The sequence below is a fragment of the Psittacula echo genome (genome assembly GCF_963264785.1).
Source record: "Psittacula echo genome assembly, chromosome: 5".
Taxonomy (NCBI): domain Eukaryota; kingdom Metazoa; phylum Chordata; class Aves; order Psittaciformes; family Psittacidae; genus Psittacula; species Psittacula echo.
The window spans coordinates 81,818,917-81,843,458 of NC_137739.1; the positions used below are offsets into that span (position 1 = coordinate 81,818,917).

A 24,542-nucleotide genomic window follows, 5' to 3' on the forward strand; every position below is an offset into this window, starting at 1 on the left:
GTTTTTTTTCAGGGCTCAATTTATCCTACATAGGAGCTGCTGTTACCCTCTGCTCAGGCCATTCCCATGCTGCAGGATGGCATACCCAGCCAGAGGAAGGTACTGCATCCCTTTTAGATATTGTGCTTGCGTTGTAAGATCCTTCCCTGGAGCAGTCATCCTTGGTGCTCCACCATCTTCGGCAATGGGAGGGGAGTCCTTTACTTATAGAGATGAGATGGGTGGGGCCTCAGTCAATTTTATAAAATAACTTGTCATTGACTCCTACACGAGTCAATCCTGCCTCAACCATGTCTCAGGAACTGCTTCCCGTGGAGGTGCCGGAATCACTCTATTACATGGATCCAGGGAAGGCCAGGATGTTATTTAATGCAAAAGGTCTACAGGTAAGAAAACAGCTTTAAAAGTTTACTTAAGGTCCACTGCATTTGTCAGAAAACAAAATCCCGCTTTGTGGGAGTGTTTCTATACAAGCTACTGTACAAACTTACTGTCTGATGGGACTAGGCAGCAATATTTCTGCCTGAAGGAGTTTAATGTGAGATGTTGTCTTTGTTGCTATCAGTGGCAAAAGTCCTCCTGACTATACCAGAGCCAAAGTTCTTAGCTTCATAGGCAAAATAAGAGAAGTTAGCACAGCAAGGAAACAGAAAAAGAAGAGAAAGTGATAAAGATCAACAGGGAAGAAAATAATTTTTAGAGGACTGAATTGTCGGCCTGAATCCACACATACGTTTAAAAAAAATAATGTTTCTTTCCATAATTAAATGTTACTTTTATTAAAAACTTAATGTTTTTGTTTCAATAGCAAAATGACATGTATTAATGTGACAACCCCATTTTTGTTATTGAAAAAGGGAGAAGGACAGGATAGAGAATAGGGATAGGAAACTTAGTTTTATTTCCACATTCCCATTTTTGTTCTGAATTTTGCATTTTGCTTTGTGTTCCCTGTGTTATTTCAAGATTTACATGTAATTTTGACTGCAGTGTGTTATACATTGTTCTGTGTGCTTTTTCACTGGACAAAGGCGCATCACTTTAGGAAGTACTCTAGAAACAAAACACTTTCAACATGTCTTTTAGGAACTGTCCTTTAAAGGTGTTTTCCTATGAAATGTTTCGAAAGGGATCACCCTACATTTTAGAAGTATTTTGGAACTTCGGTTTCCTGAAGAAACTGAACAGTTAGATTTAAAATTTTGCAATTGCAATGTGTTCCATGCTCTGGGTTCAAACCCAGATAAGAGATTCTGGGGGTTTTTTATATTGAGTTTTAATACTCCTGAGAGCAGGAGCAAATTGCCAAAAGATCGCATTCAAAACAAAAAGCAAACCTTTATTCACAGAATAAATGCAGGGGCACCTTTTGGGTATCTCACAGCTGAAATGGCTCTTCCTTCACTGAATCGTTGAAAGGGTACCCGTGATATGGATTGTGTACCTGCATATGCCAAACCACATGGTGGTTTGTTCATCATGCCGAGCACAGTAACAGAGCTGGGTGTAACCAGCAGCTGTTCTATTTAGGGTTTCAGCATAACTTACTGCAAGTAGGAATTAATTATCTACCCTGATAATGATGCTGTTGTTGTTTTAATGTTAGCATTTATTATTTCTTTCTTTCTTCAGGATAAAGACTCAGACATCAATTCTTTCAGAGATGGTGGGCAGCAAGGAGATGAAGGAAGTACTGCACAGGACAATGGTGATTTCAAGGTATTATGAACAAGAGAATTTTGAACCTGATGTAGTTTAACCCTAGTCAGAAACTAAGCACCATGCAGCTGCTCATTTGCTCCCCCCTGGTGAGATAGTAGAGTAAAAGTGTGAAAACTCATGAGTTGAGGCAAAGGCAGTTTAATAGGTAAAGCAAAAGCCATCCATGCAAGCAAATGGTCCTTTGGTGTCAGCTGTCCAGGCTATCCCCTCCCAGCTCTCACGCACCCCCAGCCTACTTGCTGCAGGGTGGTGTAAGAGACATGAAAGGCCTTGATTCTGTGTGGGCACTGCTCAGCAATAAAACATCCCTGTGTTAACAACACTGTTTTCAGCACAAATCGAAAACATTGCCCCATCCTAGCTACTATGAAGAAAATTAACTCTATCCCAGCCAAAACCAGCGCACAATCAAAGAGGGAGTGATGGTTTTGCTTTGCTCAAGAGAGGAGAAGGCTCAGGTAGACAAGTAATGATGGCAGCAGTTTAAGCAGTACACCCTTAGGTTTATTTTTAGGATCATTTTATTCCACTTGCTTTTATGATTCTCAGAATTGTTTGTTGTATTTCTCTGTTACATTTTATTGAGAGCATGCAGAATATCTGCTGGTTTAATCCCTTGCTTACTTGTAAAAGAAATCCATTGGTGAGCTCTCTGTTCCACAGTATTTTTTGTAACTGAAAGGCCAAAAGTAATAGTGATGCTTGTCCTGCTGTAATGGCTTTGGTAGTACAATATCTATTCTAACAATTTAGAGGGGTGTGTGTGTCCTGGATTACTGAACCCTGATTTTTCACCACTTTTTTGCTCCGTCAGAAAATAAACCTGTAATGATGAATTTTGTGAAAGGAGTGATGCTTGAATATTCTAAAGCTATTTCTTGTGTTCGAAGATCAGTCATGGGCTTATTTTTGTTAGAAATCACTGATTTTGGTAGGGGTTGTCATTTGGCTCTTTTGCTATCTGTGCAGTAAGTACAGGCATTGTTTCCTACCTGTCAGGATTAGAGAAGTTTAAATGTGACTCATATAACAGTGTTGTCCCAAGAAGTATCTGCTGCTGAGGCAGATAATTATGTGAATATTTGCATTATTTGCATTATCTACACAGACATGTTAGACAAAATGAAACTGAAAAGGAGCTTTATCTGCAAGGTCAAGTAATACTGAAAACGGGGAGACAGGTGAGCTTTGTAAAAACCTAGTTACCAGGTATTCCTGGTACAATTTAGGCACTGAGAAATTAAAAGAAGTTTTCATTCACATTTACAGTATTTTTACTTTTTCACATACACTTTTTGAAATTTATCTTTTGTGTTTGCCCAGTATTAGAATTTTTATATTAAAAAAAAAAATAATTCAGTGGCATTATAAGATTATATTGTATTTTCTCAGGATATATTCTATCAGGCTTTGGTCTTTGTGACATTCATCTTGCAAAAATTTAGCTTAAAATTCCTGGTATCTCCAGCCCATGGTGATACCAAAATTCTGGACCATGTATAGGATGAAAAATTTCTTAAAAATGTTGGTAAAAACAGGCCAAAACCCGATGAGCTGATCAGTCTTTGGTATCCTGTCTGCTCCTTACAAGGTTCGGGAACACTAAATCATGATGAGAGAAAACAAAAAGGTTTAAACTCCTGAGTTGTTCTTGCATCTGGTTGCATAGGCACTATTCCTATTTCTGTGATCACAACAGCATTCTATCCCATGCACTTGCATTATTATGACTTTATTACTGCAGCATATCATGTGTTTATGTGAAGGATGCACAGATGCTTTCACCTTCTGCTCAGTTATTCTCAAATGTAAATTTTTCACCACTGAAACTACCAGAAGCCTTAAATATGGAGGTCTTTGCCTGCTAAGAGGGATCATCTCTTAGAAAGATGCCACAGTATATCCCAGCTACTTACATGTGCCTTTATGCCAACATGCTGATTTTTATCTGCATTAAGAAATCTGTGTTATTCAGGACTTGGCTGGTACTTTCCCTGTGTTAAAGTATTACGCAGAGCCAGTTCTCGTATTTCAGATCTCAGTGTTTATATTAAAATATTTAAGGACTGCAGCAAGTCTCATACAATAATTACTGTGAGGGAAGGGGAGGGGAAAAATGGATGCATAGTTCTGAAATCAGCATTAGCCATTTCTTAACAAGGGTAAGATGCCTCATACCTCAGGTCAAGTGGTTTCCCACTTCCCTGCCCAGCAAGCGCTCCTTGTTCTTGCAGGGCTTGTGCAGCTAGGAAAACAGCAGCCCTTTAACAGAAGAGGGGCAGGCCAGTTAAACTCTCTCGCCCTTGTGTAAAGCAGGAGTTCTGGGTTCTGTTGAGTTTTGGAAGCTGGAAGCAGCTCCTGAGATCATGGGGAGAGTGGGATGCTGCCACACTGCATGGAGAGATTAGGAAGAGGTTGCAGCTGCTGCCCCTGGCACAGATTGGACTCCATCACATGAACCAAGAGCAGAGGCAAGCAGGAGGGCTGGGTACCCACTGGTGCCAGTTATGGGGTTTCTGTATCTCATGAGGGCCTGATGTGGAAGCAGCTCCAGCACAGACTGCAACAGCAGCAACTGGAAAGGCAGGAGGAAACCACTCCTGAGCCACCTCCAGCCTCATGGTGTTTGCAGGAGCATGGCACCAGCAGTGGCTCTGCTCACTGCAGAAGCTGTTCTGAGCCCAGGTCCTCCCCTGTCACCCTGTGAGTGGTGGTATGGGGATGCCCAAAAGGCAGACTGCTGAAATGACACACTCCAGCATGCCTCCCACTTCAAAATGAAACTTGCTGTCCTCTGTTCAAAGGAGGCTGCTTCCCATTGGCTCATAACTTTGAAACATGGTTTGTCTTATCCATATTTGGCACCAAAATGTAAAAGTGAGATAGACCTTTAGATTTCCTTGAGAATCAGTAGCTGGAAATAGAGATTTTTCAGAGGATGATGCATGTCCTGTGGTACTAGCTTAGGATGAGACTCCAGAAATGCCTAGCCGCTGCCAGATGAAAACATCTATTTTACAGCTATCTGAATTAGGTGTGATGAATCTCAACCCTCAGATGATTAATGATCAGCTTCTTTCTCTCATATCTTGTCTGTTGTTTTAGGGCAAAGCAGTATAAAAGGGCTCTGTCTTCTCATGGATAGACTATTCAATTCCCCTAGCTGCAGTTCTACATATGGAAATAATTTTGAATATGAAATTGGATGCTTTATGTTTTCAAATGGACTTATTTTTCAAAATCAGAAAAATTCCGGTTGTTAAAAGTCCGGAAACACTAAAAGATGGAGGACAGTGTTAACAGCACGAGAAAGGCCATGCAATTAGCCCGAGTTATCAGTCAACTAATACACCTCTGCAGAAGCTGGGATCATTGTGTACTGAAAGTATCCATGTTGTGTTGATTAATGCTTGAAATTCTGCTTTTTGTAAACATGTTTCAAGCACAGTATCGTGTACAGCCTTATTCCTCAAAAGTGTTCAGAGTACCATAATGGATATATGTATGAGGAGGTAATGATCTGAAGGACACAACTCTCGTGGCCTTTGCACGTAGCTGTCAGGCTCCTGTGGACACAGTTAAATTTTCCCTGCTGAAACCAGGGTTACTGTGGCCATATGCATGAAAGGAATGTTTCCATCCAGCTGTGGAGTTTTTAATTTACTGATACTCAATCAAGACTTCTGCTAATTCTGGTGAAAAAGCGGTCTGATTAGAAGTTATGTTACTAATAAAACCTGTGAAACACATGGCTTGTGAAAACCAGCCCATAGCAGCAGTGGTCCTCAGCAACCACCATGCCTCGTGTAGCCCCGCAGCCCTTGACGGAGGTGCCACAGCCCCGAAGGCCTGGAGAAGGCAGAGGAAGAAAGCAATTAGAGTGGCTGCTTTTCCAGTGTGGAAAAGCATTTGTAAAGAATGAGGAAGAGCTTCAGGAACATGGGCAAATGCAGCAGCCAACCATGCTCAGCCCAAGCAGCGTGCCACAGTGAGGTTCACTGGCCCATCCCACAGCAGTGGGAGATAGGCTCTACCAGGCTGGGATGGGACTTGGCTGACTGACGTTCACAGCCTGAAGCATCTCAATTACAAGTGTAGAAAACCTGCGGATGCACATTCTCTAGGGAATCCTGACTCTCAGACAGCTCAAGAAGGGCACATCTTCAGACACCACCAGCTCTGGATACACCGTCAGCAGCAAAGCATTTTAGTTTGATTTGGTCCCTGGCTACCATCTAGTTAAATTGACACCTGGAGATGAAGAAAGGAGTGCACCGGTAACATCCTGTGAGTGATTTCATCACAGCAGAATGCTTCCCAAGGCCAGGAATGCTGGGAAACCTTAGTCAAGGCAGGGAAGCCGTCTGCCAGGAAAGGCTGCTGTGCCAGTAGATGACATAGAAATGGATAGAGGCATTATTATTGGGTGACTGCAGGAAAAATGTGTGGGTGGAGAGGAAGCTCTTTTCATGGTTTTCGTAGATACCACAAATATTTTCAGGTTGGTCTGCAGAAATGGCCTTTTTCAACCACTGAAAAAGTAAATTGGTTGTCTTCAAGGTATTTTTAAACCTTGTCTGATCTTTGCAGGATGGCTTGTGGGATAGCACGCAGTGTGGTTGCACTGAAATAGGTGACAGTACCAGCACATTGTGGCGCATCATTTTCTCTGCTTCCAGATCAAACTTTTTCATGCAGCATGACAAAGGTTACCTCCTCACAAGACTGCATGGAAGGCATTCTGCATTTCATGTAGAAAAGCAACAGCCAAGCATGTGCTTGGAGGACAACTGCTTTTTGGTGATGATACAGTTTTCATCATGCACACTGAAGATGAATTTCAGGATCTCTGCATTACTTTTCTGTTAGTTTATGATTGCTTTGAATAAATAGCAATCTAAAAAGGGCTACAATTGGGACTTGGAATGTATTGGCTGCCCTTGGAGGTTCAAGGGTAAGTTCTCTCTGAATCAGTGCTGTTAAATGACTGCTCTATGTTTTGGGAAGGCAGCTACAATATTCTGCTACCTGGTTGAAAATCTATGGCAAAACAAAGAGCCTTCACTGGAAAACAAAGTGTGCATTGACCCAGCATTCATTTGATTGTACTGTTGTGGAACTGCAAAACTGGATTGGTCTTCCAGTAAGCATGGTGGAGTGATGAATGTCTGTACCATTGATATCGCAGTCTGGGAAGATGATGCTAGCAGTAGCTCATCCTGGAAGAGTCTGTTATATAAAGAAGCCTAGAGACTGAAGAGAGGTATTCAGAGAAAGGCAAGTAAAAAAAGGTTATGAAGAATATCCATCTTCTGGTCTCATGGGCTTTTGTCTCATTAAGGAGAACTGTCATTCTGGAGCTCCACAGCCACTTGTTATGTGACAGGATGTATTATACATCTAAACCAGTGGAGTAATTTATAGCAGTGCTTCTCAATGTAGATGCATTCCATGCATGCCTACATCTGAATATAAGCATGACTTTAAAAAGGGTTGGGATAGACCTACGGAGGCACAAATCTGCCAGGAATGCAGCCAGCATGCATCACCAGAGTGCTCACAACAGAGAAATTTCTGTTTTTGAATTCTTACTCACCCGGGTGGGAGAAAGTTGGAATCATTCACATGACAGAGGAATCCTTTACTCCCACCAACACAGTAACTTGATGCCAAGTATCATACCATGTTATTCTTTTTTATGGAATTGGTGTAAAATCGGAAGAACAGAATATGAAGTCTGCTCTATGTTTTATGGAGCTGTTTGGAAAATCTCAGTACAGCTTCATCTCCCTGGGAGTACAGAGACACTAGCAGAATACATCCTTTTCATGCTCTGGCATCATAGTGTGCTATGTTGCATGCAGCTGTCCTATACACACGTGTACAGGAAGCACACATCAATACGATTTGGGAAACACCGAGCTGAAGACAAGCTGACAGATTGACAGTCAGTGAAACAGTCACAAAGTGACTACATTAGACTTGATTTTATCAGAAGGAAAGCTACGATGTGACAGTGCTTAACAGTTGTTGTAGTATGTCCTTGTTAGCCCCAGGGCACAACGCTGCCTGTGGTCTTCCACCACTCAAGGTTATGATGGGAATCTCTCCATATATGGAATATCATGACATAATAGCAGCCCCTTTTTTGTTAAAGACATCATAGTAGTTTTTAAGTAATCGGAGTAACAGAACTTCTATCCTTTGTTTTGTGCATGAATAGCTGCCAGTTTCTTTGTATAACTAGACCCTAGTACATCATGTTACGGTTGTCACAGTTGCTATTTAAATACATTTCTTTTGTTTAATATGTTACTGGAGATAATTAAAATAGCAAATCCTCCTGGGAGCAATAGAACTATCAAGTCCTAGTCACTGAGTGATTTCTGCTTTCCCTATTGTCTTTTCTACCTCCACCAGCAGGTACCAGGGCTGCCAGGACGGGTAATGCCTGGATGCTGCCTCTTTCTCAGGTAACTGGCTGGTAGCATCTGCCTCTCCCACATTGCAAGCACAGGTCCTGATATCTGTAGCTTCTGTGAAGCTACTGATACATTTTTTATTGTGACACCTCAGTAAGGCTTTTTGTGAAACCTGCATCTCCGAGAATTGATTTCCCCGTGTCAGATGGGGAAGTTTGGCTAACATTTAGAAAGTCGTTACATGGCAACCAGGAGACAGGGGATCAGATGCCAGAAACTGTGTAACAATCATTAAAAAATCCCAACCCGCTCTACTTCCTTAATGTCTCCTATTTAAGAATCTCAAACTGCTTTGCAAATATGGAATCCATCATTTTTAACCCAAGCAATGCCATTTGCCTGAGGAAGCTTAGCTGGAGCTGATCCAGGAGCTGGCAGTGCCTTGCACAATCTCTAGAGATAAACGGCGGCAAGGATTGCCCCATGCTTATGGAGATCCTATTGCAAAATGAGTTTCTGCCTTCTAGGGCATATGCTGAGGTGCCTAAACTCATTCCTAACATGTGAGTGTGATGATCCACCTTTGTTAATTACCTGACAAGAAGGGTTAATTAACTGGGTGGAGAACTTCAATCATATGGCTATACTGTTTCTGAAATGTGAACCAGTGTCCTTGTGTGGGGTAGCTCTGAGGGCATACCCTCCATCAGCTGTTGTTTGCAAATTTTGCAGCTTCTCTTAGGCTTTTTCTCCTTTAAGAATACTTGAAATAAAAGGTGGGTGGATTGCTGAGGATTAATTTCATGAAGAAATACTAAATCAAGGAAGAAACCAAGGACTTCTTGATGAACGTACAGGAGGGGTGAAAGCATTAACTGTATTAAAGATCTCAGCAAAAATATTTTAACATAACACTATGTGCTAGGAGAAAGAAGAGAGGATATTAAATGTACATTGAAAAAGTAATTTGTTGTGACAAAGGAGGCCTAATTGTCTTCCCATCTGAAATTAAGATCTTTTTGCTCTGTTATCTTACAGTAATTGGCAACATTGCATGTATTGTTTTAAGTGATGTTCCTCCAGCTTCTCTTTATCTGCCTTAACATCTACTTTGTCTACTTGTTTATAGACGTTCTAGGAAGTCTCTGAAGTGCTATAGAAATAGAAGGATGCTCCTAAATGAGAGGAAATCAGTTGGTAAAAATAGCAGTTGTCAAAAACAGTGATTTGGAGGGCTCTGCTATAACCACTTATGCAGGTGGAAATGTTTCTAGGAGTGTGAGGAAATGACCGTGTGTCACAGCCACAGGAAATTCTGATTTATTTATTGGCTTTGTCAGAGCAGTCTTTTGCAGTTAGGTCTGAGCCAGAGACAGCTTTATGGAACGTGCCAGCAGGAAATCACCTTCCTTAGAAGAAGGAAATCACCTTATCCTCTAATAAAAAACAAGCGGTCCCCATAGTCACGAAATCTGGAGAGACTTGTTTCACAAAAATTTATGGCTGGGACATTCAAAGGGACCAAAAGAAGTTAAGCACTTTCAATCTTGAGGGGTTTTTGGAGGAGGTTATTGAACTTTACTTTTCCCTGAAGGCAATCTATACCTAATTCTTTACTCCCTAAATCCTCTGGAAACAGTTCTCAGCCATTGGTTTATCTCATCATTGTGATTTAGAAAAGCTCAGATTATTGTTACTGTTTTTCGTGTGCAACTGTAAAAAGAAAACCAGAGAAATCTATGGTTTTGAAGCAGAAGGCAAAACCACCTCTCATGGATCGGTACTTCAGGTTTATCCCATGAGAGTCAGTGACAACAGGAATTCTCCATAGCACTCTTTTCAATGTGATGGGACCTCATGGGTAGTTGCTAAGGTGATTGACTGTAACTTTAAATAAGACTGCTGGTATTTTGACAATTCCATCACGGAGTTCACCAGTGCATTTACACTATCCAAGAGACTTACTGTAGCTATATTGTAGAGCTGAACTCTGCAATTTCAGAGCAAGGGGTTTTGTAAGAGTCTTGCAGGCAGTGTCAGCTGACAAGGATTTATCCCTTTCTTTTCTGCTATGATGAGTGATCTGGACTCTCAGGGTAGCACTGCAGATAGAGAGTGAAATTTGTGAAATGTTAAAACAGAACTTCCTTGATTGCAGAAGCTTATGTTGCAGGTTTGCATTGTAGAAATAATGTGAAATGGCTGACACAATTTTTACCAACTGTATTATTGCTTTGTAGCACTCTGTTAATTTGCACATTTGATACTTTTCCCCACTGAAGGTTTATTCATACTCTGTTTTGTACCATTCTCCAGATAGAATCCTCTCCCTGCTACCTGCTGACCGTAAGGATCATCCGGATGAGAAATCTCCAGCGAGTGGACACCTGTAAGTATCTCCATTCTTAGTTGTATCTCAGGGTACAGACAGCAAGTTTTCTTCCATAATTGTATAGCAGACTTTTCCAAGTGTTTCTGAATTAATCCAGTGTTCATGTAAACTAACTGATATAAACCAGTTAGTCCTTGCTGCTTGCTGGGAGGAGCAAACTCTTTCATCCCCCACCAAATTCTATTCTGACAAAGCTGAAATGAACAAGAAAAAACTTTCTAAAATCATTGTGATTGGAAATGTCGTTTTTAACTACCCTGAAAATACTGTCAAAAATGTGCTGACTGGGAGCTGGATGTCTTGTCCCTTCTAATGGTCATGCAGCAGCCTTGCAGTTGCGCAGGAGTGTGAGTCACCCTGCAGGAAAGTGGTGAGAAGTAAGTGAGCAGGAAAGGAAAATACCACGGTTTTGTTAAAGGACACGGACTTTCCACACGTGCAGAAAGATAAGGCATGTCACACAAGATAGACGAGTTAACTGTTTAGTTTGAATCAATATAGCTATGTGGCCACCTGTGAAAAGATGCTGAAAGTAGCTCTAGGATGAATGTAGAACGGAAATGGTGTAACCCTTCTGTCTGTCTTGATTCTCGTCTTTCACTGTAAGTGGCAGCAATAGGCAGTACGGTCTCTTGCACAGGAAGAGCCAGGGAATATGTTCTGAAAGATGACGATTCAGGATTTACCATGCAGTACCATTCCCATCTTACCCTGTGGTTGTCGCACATTTTTCGGAAGGTATATCAGAGGACTTCGCAGTGTCACAGCTCTGAGTGGATGGTATACTAACCATATCTTGGGTCCTATCATTGTGTTGCACTCTCTGCGTCTACACTTCCCTTCTGCACCATGTCTTTGGCATGCATGTGATGATGCAATAACACAAAAAGGTTTCATCAAAGACTCATCACAAATCTCTGTGTCAGGCAGCAAGGCAAAATCACAAATAACTAGGTGGTAGAAAGAGATTGTGCAAGCAGAACTGAGGCAATATTTTGCATTAAATACACAGCTGACTAGTTTTCCTACATCTACTCATATAATTAAGAATTGTTTGATATGTTTTGTATCTCAAAGTACAGTTGAGATACAAGGTTGATGAATCACATCAGTACAATAGAGTACTTTGCCAGCCGAACAGCCAACACTCATCTATCTCCAATGATAAACTTGAAGTCACACGGTCTCCCTAACTGTGTACAGAGTTACTTTTAAAACATTTTAAAATGAGTATCGTTAGTTCTAGGATCTCCAAACATGTTTGAATACCTATTTTTGCAGTTTCAAAATACTTCAAAGTATTCTTATCTGCACAGAATTTCCCAGATTAAAAAAAAAAACAACAACAAAACCAAAACCAAACCAAACCAAAAAATCCCCAAAACAAACAACAAAAAACCAAACATCACACAAAATCAAATGGATGCTCGTACAGTTCTCTGAGGGGGATATCTTCATTAGCTCCACTGCAAAAGCCTCTGACACTTGAGGAAACGGTAACAAAATAAGCTGTAGAAAGACACAAACTATGATTATAGATCCGGAACAGAGACCTCAGCCAATATGCTTTCCAGCCCTTTCACCAGCTTTGTTCCCCTTCTCTGGATGTATCCAAGGACCTTCACATCCTTCTTAAGCCATGGAGCTTTTGATGCTGCTTATTGTTGATCTGTACCCATGAGAATGTTAAAGACCCAGGTACGTCTTCCAGACCTTAACGCAAAATGGGCATGGGTGTAAAGACAGCAAGAGGCAAAGGGTTGTAGTATAGATATAGCAGCCCAAATGTCTGAAGTGAAGAGACATCCTTGAGAATCATGATTCTCAGAGTCCCATCATGCCCACTCTTTGAGGGAAATGGATGGTACTGGGGTAATTTCTGTTGTTGCCACCTGTGAGCTTGAAGACAGAACAGCTTTTTTCCTTCCCTTTGGAGAAAGGAAAGGAGAAGGAAAAGGAAAGAGAAAAGGAAAGTGAAAAAAAAGGGAAAAGGAAAGGAAAGGAGAAAAGAAAGGAAAAAGGAAAGGAAAGGGAAAAGGAAAAGAAAAAGGAAAAGGGTGAAATATCCTCTCAAATAACACAGGAAGAAAGTATGGGGAAGAAAGATAAGAAATAAAGAGATAAGAGTGGTGAGAAGGTAGAAGTGAATTAAAACAGAAGATATGATTCCAGACAAGAGCAGTTAAATGAGGGATATGGCTGGGGCCTGCTGAATATTTTCTAGACGAATTTTTTCCATCAGAGGAATACGGGGTTTTGACTCCGCAGGAATGTGTTGATTTCTCTGCATTTATTTTTGGGATAAATTTGACAGAATTAAAAGTGTTTTTCTGTTTCTGCATAGTCATGTTGAAAGTTATAAACCCAATAATTATGGTGTCAGTTGAAGTACTGCAATGCTCTGTGCAATCTTTCAAGCAGTTCTTCATTCTGACTTGGACAGAAAAGCAGCAAGCATTTTTTGAGCAAATACAGTTTCAACATCATAAAATGCAGCTTCCACCCAGTTTGAGACAGAGCCAGTGGCTGTAGGGTGACACCTGGCAAAGCCTGGTGGAGGAGAGAAAAGGAGAAGACAAAAACAAGCTCCTGTTACAGGCAGGCGAGTTTTTGCCTTTCCCCACAAGTAGATGTGCAAGCTCTTCTTCCCCTGATCTAACTGCAGAGTCCTTACCTGCTGCTGAAGAGTCTTTTGCATTTACTGCTGCCATCACTTGTCTCTCTTAAAAGTCTCATAACAAAAGACATCATTCTCAAAGTTAGTTACATTTTGCACTGTGTGATATTGGATCATTTTATTGTTAAGAACTGTCTATGAGAGAGTTTCAAGTTGCTGAAGCTACGTAACCTGCATGAAGAAATACTGCATTTCCCTGGCACAAAATACATCCTATTTTCAGCTGTAGCCAGTTGAGATACCCTTTAATTTCAGTGCCTTTGAGAAATGGGATGGAATATCCTTCACTAACCTTCTTCTGGTGGACTTAGGAAGAAAGACTTGGTCCCTCTCTTGCTGGAGGTGGCAATCAGTTAAGATACAATGTCTGATTCAAAGAGGTCCTTCTGGAGGAAGCCTTTGCTGCCTCCTACGACAGGGGTAGTTCTGCAGCTGCTTTCACAAACCCCCACTTTCACAAATCCTCTCTCAGAATATCACTGAAGGCAAGAAGATGAAGGGAAGAGCTGGACACCTTTTGCAGGTGTTCTCAGAATGTGGAAGAGGCTCTCAGGTTCTTCTCATCAGACAGCTGAGGGTTAATATGTGTGTGTATGTGCATGCACACATGAGCACAGGAAAGCATGTTTCTTGGGGAAACTGAAGAAATTGGCTCACTAGAAGAGGAAATTCTTATCCTCTTCTTTTAAGCACAACATCAGTTTTCTGTAACTCCTGCAAGGAAGAATAGAATCCACCTCGTTTTTTAGGTCATCTTGTGGTCTGTTTCCATCTTAGAAGGCTATCTTGAAAAAAGCTACACTACCTCAGGCATTTCTGTCTTTAAATAACTCATACTTGCTGTTGGTATCATGCAGTAACCTTTCCAGTGTCATGCAGCACCACTGATTTTGCCACATAAACAACTGGCTTCTTTCCCTACCCAGTAACGCAGGCTGATTGCTATGTGTCATTGTGGCTGCCAACTGCGACATGTGAAAAGTCCCGCACTAAAACTGTGAGAAACTCCAACAATCCAGTGTGGAATGAAACCTTCTACTTCAGGATCCAGAGTCAGGTCAAGGTAAGGAGCGGAAGTTATCTACTTGAAGCAGCCTGAAGATTTTGTGTATGGTGGGTCCTATCTATCACTTGAACTGTGCCCAGGAACTGTTTCAGAGATTGCCTATGATAAGGGACTGTTCAAATTGTTTAACAGTAGAGATGCCTGGGTTCCCCTGCCTGTTCAATTGGGCTCTTTAGGAGGGCCAGAAACTGAGCCCAGTGTTGGGGTTTGAGGGTAACTAGAGACTCATGTAAGTCAGTGCAAGATGGATACAGAATTTGGGAGTTAACTAAGCTATCATGAAGTATAGCCAATGTATTACTCACATTGCAGCAATTAAAATGAACTAGGGAAGAATGAATATTCGATTTACAGTATGTTTGTCCAAACGGGGATGATTCTTAATTTCTCCACTTTTCTTATCAAGCACATCCTCAATGCCCCTTCTTCCCTAGAGTTATTGATATCCAAAATATAAGCACTATAAAAAACACTTCTCTCTCTTTTCCCAGAACGTGCTAGAGCTGACAGTGTATGATGAGGATTTTGTTACTCCAGATGACCATCTCCTCTGTGCGCTCTTTGATACTGCTAAACTCCCAATCGAAAGAACAGTGCTCCTGTATTTTAAGCCAAGCCCACAGGTGAGAGCAAAAAATAAAGCAACTAAGAAACTAGTGGAGAGTTATACAACATATTCAAAATCTTGGGGTTAGCTTCCTGAATTTGCCATGGATGACTTATCCCAATAATGAATTGCTGTTTGAAATATAAACACAAAAATGTGGTAAAAATCTGAATCTGACAGCCTGAGCGCCTCCTCCTAGTATTTTTATAAATTATAATAAAGCATATGACTGAAACAGTGCAGGAGGGGAGGGATCCGACTGTGAGCTACCTCTGTGCAACACCAAGGCTGCATAGCTGCTGCAGGGTGAATAATCTGTAAATATTTTTTCCATGTGAATTACATTCCATGTGATTACATCTACTTTCATTTCATTATATCTACTTTCATCCCAGAGGCAAAGCTGTATGTATCCCAGGGCTGTCCTCTGCAGTGGCACCTCAGCTAGCACTGAGCCTTCTGACTTGTCTATGGGAATTAGTGCGGTTTTTGAAGCTTTGGATGACTGATTTACTCTGTTTTTCAGTTTCATATCTATAAAATAAGAGGAAGAGTTTTGACTCCCTTTGAGATCTATGTATGAGATCAGTGAAATATTTTCCATGCACCTTCTTGATACCATGGGTAGATTGGTTTTGATACCCAAACTAGGTCACTCACTAGCTCATATATATCGGCACTGGCTTACAGGTTGCAAAACTGTATCACTAAATCACTAAATAATGCCAATCTCTGTTTATTATGTTACAGTGATGGCTGGAAAGTACCTTTAGCTTCCAAGCTAATAGCAAGGACAGGAAGTTAAAACAGGATACTGTCAGGAATAGTTGGGAGAATAAGGTAGGATTCAGAAGACAAAGCAAGTTCCAGCACGTTCAGCAGCACCTTCACACTAAGAGATAAAAGTACAGGTTGTTCTGATGATATCTTAAAGAAATAAATTGCTGAGCAAGGAATCATTAAACTATCTGGTTTGAGATGTTGTTTCAGACCTTCCAGTCTGAAATATTTATCACAGCCTGAGCACTGCAAACAATTACTTCAGTATTGCATACCAGGGCTAAGAGAAGGGAGAAAGCATTATGTAGCTACTTCATCTAATTTCTTGTTCTTGTTTTCAGGCTAAAGAGGAGCTAGAGGTTGAATTCAAATTGGAGGCTGCGTAAGTGATACACACGTTGTTTTTAAAAATGCAAAAAATCATAAAGTGCTAAACCAAAGAAACAGCATTAGAAGTCACATTTTGAGGGGTTTCTGTAAAAAAGTGTCAGGCTTCTCTTACATCACTACTGCAGTCAAAGACACTCAGCTGGTCTCTCCAGTCAGCTTGTTCTGCAGTTTAGTTGTTTCCAAAGGTGCACCCTCCCAGCATTGTCTCTTCTATCCACAATGTCAAGTTTGTCAACTTGTGGCATTTCAGAAGACTTTCTGCGTGTGACTGCATGCATGTCTACCAATTTTTCCATGCTTCTTTCAGCTTATGTACAGGACAGACTCCTGATGTTGAGCCATCCTGGTTTGGTTCGCAGTGTATCTCTGACTCCTTCCATTTTCCCTTACAGCACTGTTTTGATTCTAGTAATTCTGTTTTCTTTATACCCAACACAATGACAATGTGCAGAACTTTTTGTCCAACATGGTCATCCTGCCATCCATATGAATCAGTATTTTTGTCTCTCTTGCCACAAGGTAACTAAAGGATGGCAGAAATAGAGTGACCAGCCTAAGGTCAGCCCTAATTCCAGCCAAGACCCAATACCAGAATTCAAGTCACTTCACATCATCTCCTGACTTCACCTGAAAGGAAAGCTTTCCTTTTTCCCGTGTGATTGGTACCCACTGCCCTGTGCCCTCTTGATTGTATTTGCATACCAGCATATAAGTAGAACTGGGCTTCCCAGCAGGGTTATGCTGGCCTACGAGCATGTTACAGCTAAATTGCATGTACTTTATGTGTTCTAGTAAGGAGAAGAACTTCACTGCCTAACCACAAATTTCAGTTTAGATGATCATGAGATTGCACTGCAAAGAGTAGCTATGATGCACGTTGCTCAGCTTTGTAACAGAAGCAAGTCCTGTCAGAGCAGTGCTCAGTCCAAGCAAGCATGGAAAGGAGCTTGTTGCATACTTGCTGGGGTCTCTCTGGCTGTCATTCTTCTAATAGGAGAGAAAGGGAAACACCCTGGGCAAGGATGCATGGGCATTTGTTTCGTCTGAAAAACACCATGTTTTTCATTTTGTTTCCCAGTTCTGGTCCTCATGAAACCATTGCTACCAATGGAGTGCTGGTGGTACGTGTCGTTTTCCCAAGAAATTTTCTCTAAGCATTTCCTTAATATAAAGGGGAAAGGAGGGTGGGGGTTACAGAAGCCACTAGACCAGTTCTTTCTCTTTTGTCCCTCTTTCCTATATATATGCTTTAAAAATGGGGTATTTTATTGCCCTATTTGTTGATGATATCCTATTATTTCCCATTTGTCCAAATTGTGTATCATTGTCACTGGAGGATGCTCTATGACTCCTTCCAAAGCTTTTCCTTTTTATTAGTCAGTAGCTACTGGGCAAAAGTCCAAAAATGCCAGGGGATTAGGCACTTTGGGTAATCAGACATATCCAAAAGCTGAGTGATTGACAGTTCCCAGTAACGAGGTTGGGCTGTGATGATCTTTCTAACAGATTCCTGTTCTCTGCCTTCTACAGTGTCGTGAACTTTGCTGCTTGGAAGTTGAAGTGGCAGAGAAGATGCAGCAAAAATCAAGTAAAGTTATTGTTTTGTTATCTATTTACCAATAACTGCATGCTTACTGATGAGATGATGCTCTTTTTTTATAATGTATTAGTGGAATAAATAGTATTTACAGCATTAAGTGCAGTTAACACCAAGTAAATACATTAGATTGTTACAGACTTCAATGGCTGCATCTCATACTCCATTAGGTATATGTAAATATGCATGCATTAAAATTGAAATCCTAGATCCATGTAACAGCAAGAACATTCAAAGTCCCCTTTTTATGAAAACAGCATCTGCTTTGCTCTTTTCCCTTCGCTGCCAGTGCTCTCTTCAGAGCCCTTTCCACTAGACAAAGCTGCGATCCAAAATCTACAGCTCTGCTACCTGCACCCCACTTTTAATCAAGTTAACACACATTTATCACAACTTTTTTTCTGCTTTTTTAGAGAAAGAGCTTTCCCTCACTGTGAAGGGCTCCTTTGAAGGAACACAGGATATCACATTGGGCCCTGACGGAGTGGCTAGCCCATTGGGTCCCACCAAGTTCCACTATGTCAAGTATGCAGAGCCAACACTGGATGTCATGTTGCCAAAGAAGAGGCGCTACCACCCTGTATGTTGGCCTTAATAATGAACTGACCATGAGTGTCACTCTAAAATGTGGGAGGAGCGGGAGAGGGTAAAGCCATTACTGTTTTTCCCTTAAAGCATGTTGTTTTCCCAGTGGACCTGTAAGTACACTACGGAGACGGGCTCCCCAGCCGTGATGCTGAATTCATTGCCCATGGGAAGGCAAACAACCATTGCAGAGGTGAGCATCACTTCCAGCTGTTAGGAATAAAAGGTCACTCAAGTAGTAAGCATTCCCCATAATATTGTCTCAGATAGATGCTAAGAGAGTCAGAAATGTTAGGATTTTTTTCCTCAGACCTTTAACAAATAGGAGCTTTGTTTCTCCAACTGTTTTATCCCAGAAGCAGGTTGTCCTTCCATTAGTCTTGTCCTGGATTCAGCCAGGACAAGACTAATGTGCCAGTAGTGAGTACAGAGACCAACTAGGATGTCAGAACATATGATGATTCCTTCACTACATCTCTCCCTGTTTACCCAAAGACTCACTGACCTTTTCTTAGGGTCCAAATGGAAAGTTACTTCTTGGACACAAGATAGGAAAAAGTCAGTAAACCTTCCCTTAGTAAACCACGTGCTTAAAAGGACAATATATTAAAGTACATTGAAAATACTAGACATAGCATATGGACTTTAGAGAATGTAATAAGAATATTGCTTGAAATAGATGTATGTGCTTTATAATTTTGAATGAAATTAATAGAAGAAAAAGATCCTTACTATATAAAAAAATGCTTCTGAGACAGATATCCAGATTATTAGGGCTGATCTTGTCCAAATATTAGTTAGGAGTAGGAGAACATTGGATTTCAGGGTCATTAAAACATCCTCTCAGACCAGAGAGCTTTTTGTCAGTTAATATGAAGGTAGCAATAACACTTCTAAGACAGGATGAAGTCTTGGCAGAAGCAAATGCAGACTTGCAGTCTCTTCACTGAGACTGTGGCCAGGATGTCAAAGATCTGCTCTGTATTAGAACATAAAGAACGGGAAATGTATAAAAAATGGTATTTCAGGATGCTGCAGAAAGCTTGTGAATAACACGGGAAATGGGACTTACTGCATGAGTCTCAGGAACCTCCTTTACCAAGGTTGTTAATGGTTTCTACAGCCTGGAAGCAGTTTGGGATCTGTTAGTAGGGGTGTTCCACTAGGGATAAATGAATGCTTTCGGAAATACATGTCATGATCTCAGACATTTAAGTTTGAGGTTGCCGGACTTTGCTGGGGTCTAAATTAAGCTCTGACCCCAAGACAGAAAGGGAAGAAAGATATTTTAAAATGAAAACTAAAAAAAAAAAATAAATAAATAAAAAAAAATAAAAATTAAAAAAATTTCAGTACCTATTCTTGTATTCCAGGAGAAAAGATTTGACTTGAATGTGACAGCACAAAGCTGGTAAGAGATTTTCTATTCCTAAAGACTTGGGTTACCAATTTTGATACTGTTTTAGCCACATGGAAATGACACAAGTAGACTGTATCAGAAAACTAGAAGCTGCTTTTAATAAAACATCAAATGCATGCATAGTATATTACAGATTTCATTTTAATCAACAAATGTTGATAAACATATATTTACTTTAGCATTAACCCTTCCCTTCTGACCACAGAATATTATTTTTGACAAATGTCAGTCTCTGAAATTCACAAGAAGACTGAAGCTAACTAAAAAAGAAGAGACAGGAGTAAACATTAAACTTGATCAGAAATTGTGAACATGTATTTTTTCTTAACTGTCAATATTCAGTAGTGATAAATCTTGTATTCTGTTAAGTCCAGTTATACTGTACATTGAGTAGTAACCAAGGTAGACAATGTGGCTAGTGATATGATATCTGTAGACAGGCTGATTGATACACATCAATGAACATCACGTTACCCATAGCTATATGTAATACACAGAACTGGGCAAGCTATTTTTTTTTTAAATGCCCAAATAAATGAAAGGGGGAAACAGCTTCATTTTGAATTCAAAGTTTTCTATCATTCATTTCAGAAAGGCAAGTGATCTATGGCAACAGGCAAATCAGTGTTTTTCCGGGACAGTAAAAATGCTTCCTGCTTATTTATTTTACTTTCAGAGAACTTTAAAAGCAGTTTGTTTGTGTCTTTATTTGCAGTGGAAACTGGCTTTTGTTGCTCCACCTAATTCCCTTTATGTGTCTTCATTTACAAATATTTTGTAATCATTTGGCTGATTTTATCCACATCTTCTGGTGGAGAAATTTCATAAAAATATTTACTAGTTTCAATGAAATTATGAACTCAGTAGTAGACAGAAGCTCTGTTACTGGAAGAAAAAGCAAACCCCTGCCATTTACAATGCCTGACAGGGCTAGCTGGCCAGCCAGGGAGTTCATGGGTAGCTCTGGCCTGAAGACATCAGTGGCAGACCTCTTGCCCATTGATGTCACATAGGCACAGGGAAGGAAGAGGAGAGAGGTTAGTGAATGGAAGAGCACAAATGCTACGGGAATAAGCTACAACAGTGAAGTTTTAAGGAATGATGTTAAACTATGAAATTGATGTAAATGAACTATTTTTCTGATGATTATTATGCTTTACAATTTTTGAGTCAAGGGTGATGTGAAATGCAATTGCTAGCGTGGACTCATGAGACGCCTTCTGCAAGTGCAGACAGACCAGAGCAGTGGAGGTGAAATCCTGCCCCACTAACCTCAGTGACCTATTTCCATCCATCCATCCAGGGGCTGCATGTCAGCGAGGTCATCCCTCCAGCAAGCAGGATTATGGGGCCACCCATACCAGCCTGGCGGGTGAATGGGTTTCCTCCCTAGGGGCGCTCACCGCTAGAGGGGGATGTGTTTCCACTGGAGCTGCTTAAAAACGAGACCACGTTGGAAATGCCAACATTTGAAAACTGGGTTTTGGGTTAGATTTAGAATTAGAAAATACCCCGTGAAACGGGAATCAATGCACTCACTTCCGACCATTTGCACAGATTTTCTGGGTTTGTAATTCTTTTGCTTTCAGAATATTCATTTTATTTGTTTTTTTTTTTTGTTTGTTTGTAAATACTCTACATTGTTTCTTCATCCATGAGTAATAACAGGGTATAATATCACTGGCTAAGCTTATTAACTGAAATAACTTTTCTTTCTCTAAAAATAGCTACAATATTTTCTCTTGCTAATATCGCATTGCATCACCCTGTTTGAAAGGAAGGGTGCTGTAGATTATCTTTGATCAAAGTTGTAAGATTGATATGGGTGTGTTAATATGTAAAATATGTGCCTGTTTTTATCTTAGTCATTGTTCATGCCACCGAGACCTGGACATGCGCTTTGGGTTTGACTTATGTTCAGAGGAGATGACTTTCCTGAGAAAAAGGAAGAGATATGTAGCAAGTGCTCTGAAAAATGTCTTTCACCTACAACAGGATCTGGAGGATTGTGAAGTAAGCGTGAAGTGGAGGGGCGTAGATCTTGAATTTCTAGTGCCTTCATGTATTCTTCTAGATGAGCCAACAGCAAAATGGGTCACATGTCTGTTGTGTGGGTACAAGCTTGTCCATTTGTCTTAAGTACATTTGCTTCTGCTGTCAAGATTTGTTATTGCAAGAAACACTAGCTACAGAAATTGCATTCTTCATGACTGTCAATTTGGAATTTGTCATATTTGAGGTGTGTTCATCCCTGCCATCCTATTCTATAGCTGGCTTAGTTCAGAAATACCTTGTATTAAATACATTGTGTGACAAAGTTTTCTTTCCTTGTTCAAATTTCATCATTTTGCGAGAGTTTAGGATAAACATCTGAGTGCTTCTTGGAGTATCTTCCCTTTCTTGCAATTTCAAAACTCCTTCAAATCAATATAATTTATTTTAAAGTAACTTCATTATACTGAAGAATAACAGCATTGATGAAGGTAGCTTAACAACATTGGCTGTGGACTGAGGGTGTTTCTTCATGGAGTTGATGTGGATTTTTATACAGTAATAGTAGATGTGTGAAATAAGGAAAAAGTGGCAAAGGAGTGGGAAATGTAGAGAAAATTTTTTGTTGCCTCCACAGAAGGGTTTCTTCTTATTCATTTGTACTCCTATTTGTCGTAGAGATAGGCAAGAACCTAGGTTTGGGTTAATCTCCGAAATCATGTTTATTCAAAGGGAAGCAGCAGTAGCAGCCACTGCTTGGTTTTGGAGCCTTTCTTTCTGAAGAGGGACCCATGCTCTGAGTCAGGACCTGGGCTGGATGTGGTGGCCAGTCCCTGATGCGATCCAAGATGCAATGTTGAACAGTGTTGACGTGAATGTCCCGTCCTTCTCTGCCCGACAGGTCCCCATTGTGGCTATCATCACGACAGGTGGAGGACTGAAGTCAATGACAGGACTATATGGCAGCCTCATGGGACTCAAGAAATTAAATCTCCTTGACTGCATAACATACATCAGCGGGCTGTCTGGCACCACATGGTAAGCCAGCTTGTGCAGGGGGCTTGACCAGGTCTTGTGAGGGTGACACTGCTGCAGAGAGGAGCTTCTGAAAACAGACAAGATCAGATTTTCTTCAAACGTTGTAGAAACATTAAATGTTAACTTGATCTGATGCACCAATCTTTTATTAGCAATTCTTTACAGTGCTTTTCAACTCCACATTTGCAGCAATTAAATATGTATATGACAAGTACACTTGTCAAATAGTTTCTAAGTAGTTACTGTGGATGTACCTGTGGATGCCCATAGCATCATGCATCTTCCTCTCTCCACCAGTGTCCTAGTTGTTCCCAGTAACTTCTGAGACTGGGTCTGCTTTCTGACTAGTTACACAGAGAAAACTGTAGGACAGTGAACATTTACCCCCATAACCAGTCAGTTTGGGAAAGGATTGAGTTCCCCTGAGCAGCATTATTCCCTGCTCACAGGACCTAAAACTGCCCATCATCTAATGGTCCCATGGAAGGAAGGTTGGTAAAATAGATGATGGTATTAAAATAAAGCATAATGATACCATAAGATTAACACTAAGTGACACAAAGCCATGAGACAGCAGCTGATCTGAACTGATTTATGGTTCTAGAAAACAAGCAAAGAAAATTAATTATAATTTTCTGCCTAGTTTGTGCTTCAGAAATGTACCTGTGTTCACACCTGGCAATTTTATCCCTTATGTTGCTGCCAGTTCTGTTTAGAAAAAAAAAAAATTAAGCACATAAAAAAAATATTCTTCAGGGCCATATGTAAAACAGTCATAGAAACTCTGGACTGTTCATTCTGCTGGATGGAGCAGCAGAACCAGAGGATGTAAGAACCGAAGTGAATCCCTAACTGTAAACCTCTGTCCCAAAAGGCACAAAATATCAAGTAATTTTTTTCTCCTTTTGACTTTTGCTGTCTGTATTCTCTTTCTCCAGGACCATGGCCAACTTATACAGAGATGCCTACTGGTCACAGAAGGACCTAGACTCACATATTGGTGAAGCCCAGAAGCAAGCAACCAAATGCAAGATGGGTTGTTTCTCTATGGATCGTATGAAATATTACAACAAGCAGCTTTGTCAGCGTAAAGAAGAGGGATACAGGACATCATTTATAGATCTTTGGGGGCTCATGATTGAGTACTTGCTGAATGATGGGGTATGATGTATATTTCGTTTCTTGGAGAACTATGGATTTTTCTCTAAGAGTGAGTGGAAAGGAAACCAGCTTATCATTTCAGAGAACATACCTCAAAACAGAGTGGAGTTGTTCATGACAACAGACTCAGATTTTTTGATTGGTGTTAATAGTCTGCCTAGGGAGAAATGCATCTTGCATGTTAATACATTTGATTGTGGATGCAGCCGTTTGAATTCTGGCTGGTATTTAGCTAGCAGTGGAGGCAATTTTGGGCCGTCTGCCCAAGATGCAGATTACACATGCAAAAAGAGTTCATGATGAACTGCACAGTAAACTCAACAGTGTGAAAACTATCTGAAGCAAGCATAAAACAGCTAGAATGCTTGGTGATTTGCATCTACTGGCAGGTAACTTGATCTGCAGGTACACTGGAAGCAAGAGCACATTTTACTTCTGCTGACAAGGACTGCTCAGACAGTAGCTGGTTTAAGTGACTTAATTTTATAAGCAATTACAAATTTGCTTTTCTGTTATTTGAAGTGGTTTCTACCCTTACAGTACAGCAGTCTTCTCCCTCTTCTCTCCAGATGGACCACAGTTCAAGAATGTGTGCTTTGGCAGTTGGGAAGTGGGAAGGGACAAGCTGTTGAGGATTGAAAAGAAGTGTCCTTCAGTGGGGGCAGAAATGCTGCAGTCATTCAGCCATTCATT

General features: G+C 40.6%; 1 protein-coding gene across 1 annotated transcript in view; it reads left to right on the forward strand.

The window, feature by feature from the left end:
• Positions 1-290: 290 nt before the first annotated feature.
• The window catches only part of LOC308221330 (cytosolic phospholipase A2 epsilon-like), a gene marked incomplete at both ends in the record, with an annotated part of 32,775 nt that continues 8,523 nt past the window's right edge, over positions 291-24,542 (forward strand). The window contains 14 exons of the mRNA XM_080618315.1: positions 291-386; positions 1,633-1,719; positions 10,461-10,533; positions 14,140-14,276; positions 14,771-14,902; positions 16,008-16,048; positions 17,135-17,177; positions 17,587-17,644; positions 18,067-18,233; positions 18,345-18,431; positions 19,612-19,649; positions 21,524-21,671; positions 22,552-22,688; positions 23,627-23,849. Of these exons, the coding sequence (XP_080474441.1) occupies positions 291-386; positions 1,633-1,719; positions 10,461-10,533; positions 14,140-14,276; positions 14,771-14,902; positions 16,008-16,048; positions 17,135-17,177; positions 17,587-17,644; positions 18,067-18,233; positions 18,345-18,431; positions 19,612-19,649; positions 21,524-21,671; positions 22,552-22,688; positions 23,627-23,849 (1,467 nt within the window). The remainder of the gene's footprint in view (positions 387-1,632; positions 1,720-10,460; positions 10,534-14,139; positions 14,277-14,770; positions 14,903-16,007; positions 16,049-17,134; positions 17,178-17,586; positions 17,645-18,066; positions 18,234-18,344; positions 18,432-19,611; positions 19,650-21,523; positions 21,672-22,551; positions 22,689-23,626; positions 23,850-24,542) is intronic.